Raw genomic sequence first — 8196 nt, forward strand, 5'->3', positions numbered from 1 at the left:
TTCTTATTCTTATTCTTATTCTTATTCTTATTCTTATTCTTATTCTTCTTCCTCTTCCTCCTCTTCTTCTTCTCCCTCCTTCTCCTCCTCTTCCTCTTCTTTCTCCCTCTTTTCTTTCCCCCCCCGTCACTTCCTATAGGTGAGGAAACCGAGCAACCGAGGCTCACAAAACAACGTGACTTATACAATGCCATTTCTCACAAACAGTGAAAGTTTGACATAAACCATTAACCTAGAGACTAGCATACTGAGGTTGAAAGGAAAAGAAAATATCTTTGTCTCACTCAAAATACCAGCATTATAATAGCATAGTTACTAAAACATTGCATATCAATTTTCTACTCTGTAGTTAAGGCAACAAAGCCTCAAAGTTTAATTCAAGGCCATACAGCCAATAATGGCAAAACTGGGGCTTAAACCTAGATTCTGACTTTGAGTTGATTGTGTTTCTCCGCAGCATCTGTTCTGTATGCATAGTCACATAGACAGCAGAGACGGCCTGAATTTGGTGTAAGGGATAAACTCCAGATAGACAGCCTGGCTGGCTGATTTTATCAATGCTCACCCATTTTTAATGTCAGTGAAGGACCTGCCTTCTCATTGCCTTCAGACTCACAAGGCAGCAAGCACATGGTTTCTGAGCAGCGGAGTCGGTCCACACTTCGGATCTCAAAGCCATGCAGTCTGCGCAACACTTTCACGTATGCCCAGAGTCACACAGACTTAAGAACAGAACTCTTCCCTTCACCCTTCATTCTGTCTGAATTCATGCAGAAAGCAGCAGAGTTGATGGTCCTAAAAGTTCACGGAGATAGGGCCTAACAGGATCCCTTCCCTAGAGTTTGGCTGTGTGTATGTTTGACTTTGTCTGGGAAGAAAGGGTCTGAGATACTCTGAGAAATGGCTACACTGTTGCAGTATGGGAGGCCAGTTTATCTCTACGAGCAAAGGCTGATTCTTCACCACAGTCACAATATGTAGAGACTGCCCCTCTACTCCTTTTCCTTGGGCCACACGGAAGCAAGAGAGCTGGAACATTGGAGTGAGTGCTCTCAGAGTCTCAAACCCATCTCTCTCCCTTGATTGTAAGCCCACACAGGCCTGGGTGGTGACTAGCTTCCCATGGGTAGGTCCATAACAGGGAGTAGCATTTTGCAGGACATTTTTTTTCCAAGTTGAGAAACCCAAATCCTAATCTCCTCTTCTGATGATTTTACAAAAATCAAATTGCGTGGCAGATGCACAGATAAACAGGAGTTCGCAATCAAAGCAGGTTCTGGAATAGAGCTGATTAGTAGATGTTTTAATGGCCATTAGGTTGATAATCACTCACCAAGAATAGCTTCCAGGCAGACCAAACCCAAGCATAAGTGGGCCCACACCCAAACTGGCCAACACCTAGTTGGCAGGTATATAAGGGGACCCTGCGAGTCTCCCAACACCACAGTTCAGTCTCCAGCCTTGAATCTTCTCGGATCTTCTACTTTCCTTGCTGAGCAAAAACCATCATGAGTTGTCAGATCACGTGCAAGTCTCGAAGAGGAGGAGGCGGAGGAGGAGGAGGCAGATTCCGGGGCTTCAGCAGTGGTTCAGCTGTGATCTCTGGAGGGAGCCGGAGATCGACCAGCGGCTTCTCCTGCTTGAGCCGCCATGGTGGTGGCAGAGGAGGCTCTTGTGGAGGTGGCTTTGGCAGTCAGAGTCTTGTCGGCCTTGGAGGGTACAAGAGCATCTCTACTAGCGTGGCTGGCTACGGTGGTGGATTTGGTGGCAGAGGTGGCAGTGGCTTTGGAGGCGGCAGCAGCTTTGGAGGCAGCGGTGGCTTCGGAGGTGGCTCTGGTTTTGGAGGAAGCAGAGGATTTGGAGGCGGTGGCTTCGGAGGTGGCTTCGGAGGTGGCAGTGGCTTTGGAGGTGGCAGTGGCTTCGGAGGAGGCAGTGGATTCGGTGGAGGAGGCTTTGGCGGAGGCCGCTTTGGAGGAGGCGGAGGCTTTGGAGGCTTTGGGGGGCCTGGAGGATTCCCTGGTGGAGGCATCCACGAAGTGTCAGTCAATCAGAGCCTCTTGCAGCCTCTTGATGTCAAAGTAGACCCAGAGATCCAGAACGTGAAGTCTCAGGAACGGGAACAGATCAAAACTCTCAACAACAAATTTGCCTCTTTCATTGACAAGGTGAGTCTGAGAGGCGGCTCCTTCTGGGATGAGATGCTGTGCTTGTGTGCTGGATGAGAAGGAAAGGCTGGACTCTCTCAGTAGTCTTTGTGTGGCCACCAAAGCCAGGGCCTTGGTGAATTCCAAACGGGCTAGATGTTGGTTTTGGGAACCACACATTCTACAACTGCTGCTTTTCATTTTGATTTTCAGACCAAATAGATACTATTTATAGAAAAGTTTGATGTCATAGACAAGTAGAAATAGGCAAGTAGTAACAGAGCATGTCAGGCCAGGTGATGGCAGGATTGGAAGGTGATAGCGAGAAAGGGTAGATTTTGTCTTTCCTAAGTGATTGAAATATGTATGGGGATGAATAGAACCCTATCCCTCAAGAGAATCATTCTCATTTTGGTGACCCATAAAATCTTTATTGGTGTCACTTTGGGGTGTTACTCTCTTGGTTCCTCTGCCTTGAATTAGACAGGAATTTACAAGGTTCTTAAATCTCAGGTGGAGGAGCCCTGCCCACACCCCGGGACTCTATTTGGTGCCATCTGCTACTGGGCCAGCAGATGCCTGCTTTTTGTTTTCTCTGGAATTTATGGGACCTTGGCAGAGTACTAGGATGGGGGAGGGAAATGCCTGGAGTCTAGGGAGCAGCTGCGGATGAAGCAGGGATCAGGAAGTCGTGGTGAGGAAGCAGAGAGCTCTGAGAGCAGAGCGGGTTCTCTACAGCCCATGGGCGAGGCTGGAGGGCTCAGAAACCCAGCCTCCCTCGGATGGTGAGGGTGAAGCAGTGTGGCTTCTGCATCTTCCAGAGCAACAGCAGAGGTTCCTGGGGACAAGAGTGGCTCACTGGTGTAACAGGTGACCTGGACCTTATGTATTCTTCCCCTGGTTACTGTAGGTTCGGTTTCTGGAGCAGCAGAACCAGGTGTTGCAGACCAAATGGGAACTTCTACAGCAGCTGGATGTGGGCACCCGCACCACCAACCTAGACCCCATCTACCAGGCCTATATTAGCACGCTCAAGAAAGAGGTGGATAGGCTGCTTGCAGAAAGAACCTCGCAGGACTCAGAGCTGAACAACATGCAGGATCTTGTGGAAGACTTTAAGAAGAAGTAGGTGACAACGGAAACCCCGAGAGGAGATAGCCATCCATTCACTCATCTCTCAGCAGCAGTTATACGGGTGCACCAGGGTGGTGAGGAGGGGCATCTTTGTTGATGACAAAGAAGGCAGCGTTTGGGGGGCTATATATGCTTGAGTTAATGAATAGAACGCTACTCTCATAGTTTTAATCTAAGCATTTAAAGAGAGTTTCATTTTCCAGTAGAAAAGGGAAAGAAGGGAGCTGTCTAACTGCTGTTGCCTTCTGGGGGCTCAACAGGTACGAGGATGAAATCAACAAGCGCACATCTGCGGAGAATGAGTTTGTGACGATTAAAAAGGTGAGCAGGAGCCTGCCCTAGGCAGGGCAGGGTAGGACCACCGTACACCTCGCCATGTCTACAGGGACTCCAGAAAGCAAAGTGTTAGTCTAGGTCCTGCAAGGGTTTTGGAGAACAATCTAGGTAAATTCAGGAGACTTTGGATGGACGAGTAGAATGGGAGGCATGAAGAATGATGACGGATACAGAAGCCATCTCTCCTATTTGGGGGAACACACATGACTCAATCAGGAAGGGTAGAAGTCAGCAAGGTTCAGCTCACTACAAGCCGTCATGATACTGGGCTGTGTGAGCAGCTGATCTAGGCATGGAGCTCTCTACAGAGGTGCATGGTAGTTTATATGCTAAATGAGGGTCCATGCAGACACAGCTCATCTGGAAGTGCCTGAGATGCTGGAGGCAGCTAACTTGCAGGGACTAGGTGGAGGCAGCAGAGAGAATCTGGGACACACTCAGGGGGCCATGTGAGTTGCTCCAGAGGCCTCTAACTTCTCTGCAGGATGTGGACAGCTCCTACATGGACAAGACTGAGCTGCAGGCCAAGGTGGACTTACTGATGCAGGAAGCTGAGTTCCTGAGAACACTCTATGATGTGGTAAAGAAAGCTGTCCCCACAGACCCTTACTTTCTACCTTTCCCGCTAAAGAAAAGTCCTTTCCAGTTGAAAAGTCTGCTGAGATGGGATCGTTGACTGCCTGATGTCAATGCAGTGAGGTCATTGCAGTCCTCTAAGAGGTTTCCCTAGAGCAGGGTTGGGGGGAGAGGAACTTCTTTTGATGTCATGTGAGGTTTGGAAACACCAGGTCAAAGTCCCTTTTCTCCATCACCTCTATGTCCACTGCTTTCGGAAGAGACCTTTATACTCCATGATACTGTGTCCATTAAACTCCAGCGGTTAGAACGCATCATGCTTCCTGCTCACTCCCCAGTCCACTTCTGAGATAGGAAGGAAACTTATAGGAATCTGCCATGGGCCAGGTTCTTTCTGGGGCCCACTGGCATCGTGGAGAAGGCATTTTACTAGGGTGCCCATGAACACTTTTTTGCCATCATCTCCACCCCGAGGATAGCCCTGTGGTGATACCACTTTCATCTCACCCAAAGCATGCTTTGTCTGAGAGTCCACATTTCCTCAATGCCAGGGAAGGGAGGCCTCTCACTGTAGCTGTGGGTGGAACACTGGTTAATTAGTGTGTGTGTTGTAGGAACTGTCCCAGCTACAACAGACTGTCACTGACACCAATGTCATCCTGTCCATGGACAACAACCGAAGCCTTGACCTGGACAGCATCATCTCTGAGGTTCAGAGTCAATATGAGATCATTGCCCAAAAGAGCAAGACCGAGTCAGAGGAGCTGTACCACAGCAAGGCAAGTCCTGGGGATATAGAGGGAACCACACTGACCTCACTCCTATCGAGGTCATGTCCAGGTAGGGCACTGGACTGTTTGTCCAATGAAAGTTGAGCATCATTCCTAAGATAGTACAGAGAATGGCACTGAATCCTCGGGGCCATGTGAGATGGTTTCTTGGGTTGGTTGCTCATCCCTGGCCTGTCATTGGTCTTCTTTAGCTCAGGCTAAGCCTTTGATGGGGGAGAGTCTTATGTTTTGTGTTGATTTCATTGGTTAAATAAAGAGACTGCCTTAGCCCTTTGATAGGACAGAAAATTAGGTAGGCGGAGTAGACAGAACAGAATGCTGGGAGAAAGAAAGCCGAGTCAGTGAGTCGCAATGATTCTCCCACCCAACACAGATGCAGGTTAAGATCTTCCCTGGTAAGCCACCTTGTGGGCTACACAGATTATTAGAAATGGGTTAGATCAATATGTAAGAGCTAGCCAATAAGAGGCTAGAACTAATGGGCCAAGCAGTGTTTAAATAAATACAGTTTCCGTGTAATTATTTTGGGTATAAAGCTAGCTGTGTGGGCAGCCGGGTGCCAGGAATGTAAGCCCACTGCTCCTTATCACTACAAGCCTTGCTCAGACAGAACGTCCCTGTGAACTGTTTCCTTTGCCCTTGTCAGTATGAAGAACTCCAGGTCACTGCCGTGAAACATGGGGACAGCTTGAAAGAGATCAAGATGGAGATCAGCGAGCTGAACCGCACAATCCAGAGGCTGCAAGGGGAGATATCCCATGTGAAGAAGCAGGTGAGGCCTGGGGCTCTGGATAGGTCCCCCTTTTGTCATCTCCCCCAAAGTGTAGGGGAGGGATAGAGAGACAGAAGAGAAACTGAGAAGTTCTAATCCAGTTTACACCAATCCCAGTCTCCTCCAGATCAATGCTATTTAAGACCCTTAGAGTAGTTCAAGACACATTCTGAAGAGAAGATCAGCAAAGGGGAAGCACTGCTTGACTCAAAGAGAGCAGCAGCAAATACAGCAAGATCTTGTTCGGCTTGCTGTGACTGCAGACACAACTTCCTGTTCCATTATGGCACAGACCCTAGACAGCAGCTGTGCTATGTTCACAGAGGGCCAATGAATGGGAGGGAGCTGGTCCACGTTGGACATTGGCTTAGGATATGATTTCTGGGGCAGAGTCTGCTTCATAGGTAGCGGAAGTTCTGCAGAATAGCATTTCTTCATTTGCACAGAGAACTGGATGGATGATGAGTTCTTGTGTTTGGAGGGTCGGGGTCATTGCAGCGAAAGCCTATGGGTCCAGTCAAAGGGCTGAGGGAGGAAGATAGGTCAGGGACAGCAGCTACAAGTCATGGCACAGCTGTCTACAACATCTGTTAGCTCCAAAGGGAGTCCCCAAGACTTCCAGGGCCAGTGATTCGGTTTCCCACAACTGCGTGTTTTGTCCTTCATCCCCTCCAGCATGCTGAGCCTACTCTGTTTTTCCTCATAGTGTAAGAGTGTGCAAGACTCCATTGCAGATGCGGAGCAGCGTGGAGAGCATGCCCTCAAAGACGCCAGGACCAAGCTCACTGACCTGGAGGAGGCCATGCAGCAGGCCCGTGAGAACCTGGCCCGGCTGCTGCGTGACTACCAGGAGCTCATGAACACTAAACTGGCCCTGGACGTGGAGATCGCCACCTACCGCAAGCTGCTGGAGGGCGAGGAGTGCAGGTGAGGGTGTCGTGGTGTACACTCTCCTGTCTCCTGGAGCCAGGGCAGGAGCGAAGGGAGAGAAAACTGAAGACTGGGCAGGGCCTCTGGACAGTGAGATTGGCATCAGTACGCTTCTCCAAGCAGACATTCAGGACGAGAGTGACAGTATTTTTCTCTTATCAATAGAGAAGGTGGACAGGACCTGTTACAAGACATTAAACTAGGTGACAATGGAAACATCCTGGTCTTTAAAAGACAAAACAAATGACAGGGACATAGGTAGCCAGACTGAAGGCTTGTCTCTAAGACTGTAGAGTGACTAGCTTCTTTCCCTTCCACAGTTTGGCTCTGAATGGGGAGATGGCATCAAATGTGTTGGAGGGACACACTTTGTTCTTTTAAGAATGACAAACTGAATCATTTGACTTCTTTAAGAGGAGGACTTTGTTTCCTCTGTTATCAGCATCCTTAGGGACTTGAGGTGGCTGAAGCTATTGGGAGGGAGAAGCCCTGAGTGTCTGCAGCCCTGGGCACCAGTAGTTAGCATAACATAGGAGCCGCCTTTCCTGCACTCTTCTGAGAGTCAGTGCCCACTGTTCCCACGAAGGAGCTGGCAGGCACCGGAATCTGGCCTGAAGCAGCCAAGGCTTCAGTGGAAACAGGAGGCAGGGTCTCTGGCGAGGGGTGGGGCAGTTTCACAGAGTTGCAGTTCCTTCTGCTGCATGTTCATGGTGCAACCTCATTTTGAAATGGGGTGTGGCAAGGATTCTGGAGAGCAGAGTCCCCGAGGTGGCTGTAAATACAATGTAGAGTACACAGTCAGAGGAGATTTGGCCTTGGAGCCACTCTGGATCTACAGTGCAAGGGTTTTGTTTGGAGCAGTATCTCAGGAGGGACTGAGGCTGTAGATAAGTATGGGGTCTGTCAGACCCTCTGTCATCCTCCCATCTGTCAGCGTAGAAGGCATGGCTGACTGAAGTAGCTCAGTCCCACAGCAGTAGGTGCACACCGTGAAACAACTCTGTTCACTCACGGAGTCCAGATGTCCAGTCACAATTCTGTTTGCTCTCTTCCTGACAGGATGACTGGAGAAATCAGTGACAACGTGTCTGTGTGTACGTAGTGGGGAATGTACCTGCCTTAATGGGGTAGTGGAGGGTAGAGGTGGTCAGAACTCCTGGATTGATGTCTTCTCTCCTACAGCCGTGACAAGCAGCACCATTTCCTCATCGGTGGCGTCCAAGGCTGGCTTTGGCTCCGGAGGAAGTTCTGGAGGAAGAGGGTCTTATGGAGGAGGCAGCTCTTATGGCACTGGAGGCAGAGGCTCTGGAGGAGGAGGATACAGCTCTGGAGGAGGCTCCAGGGGAGGTTCAGGCTCTGGAGGAGGCGGATACAGTTCTGGAGGCGGCTCTAGAGGAGGTTCAAGTTCTGGAGGAGGTGGATACAGCTCTGGAGGTGGCTCCAGGGGAGGTTCAGGCTCTGGAGGAGGCGGATACAGCTCTGGAGGTGTCTCCAGGGGAGGTTCAGGCTCTGG

General features: G+C 49.8%; 1 protein-coding gene across 1 annotated transcript in view; it reads left to right on the forward strand.

Annotated features, from left to right (window-relative positions):
- The first annotated feature begins 1508 nt into the window (after window positions 1-1508).
- Window positions 1509-8196, forward strand: part of Krt2 (keratin 2) — a 6988-nt gene continuing 300 nt past the window's right edge. The window contains exons 1-9 of the mRNA XM_005353841.1: window positions 1509-2165; window positions 3055-3269; window positions 3539-3599; window positions 4099-4194; window positions 4805-4969; window positions 5628-5753; window positions 6460-6680; window positions 7743-7777; window positions 7866-8189. Coding sequence (XP_005353898.1) covers window positions 1509-2165; window positions 3055-3269; window positions 3539-3599; window positions 4099-4194; window positions 4805-4969; window positions 5628-5753; window positions 6460-6680; window positions 7743-7777; window positions 7866-8189 — 1900 coding nt within the window. The remainder of the gene's footprint in view (window positions 2166-3054; window positions 3270-3538; window positions 3600-4098; window positions 4195-4804; window positions 4970-5627; window positions 5754-6459; window positions 6681-7742; window positions 7778-7865; window positions 8190-8196) is intronic.

The sequence above is a fragment of the Microtus ochrogaster genome, chromosome 15 (genome assembly GCF_000317375.1).
Source record: "Microtus ochrogaster isolate Prairie Vole_2 chromosome 15, MicOch1.0, whole genome shotgun sequence".
Classification (NCBI taxonomy): Eukaryota; Metazoa; Chordata; class Mammalia; order Rodentia; family Cricetidae; genus Microtus; species Microtus ochrogaster.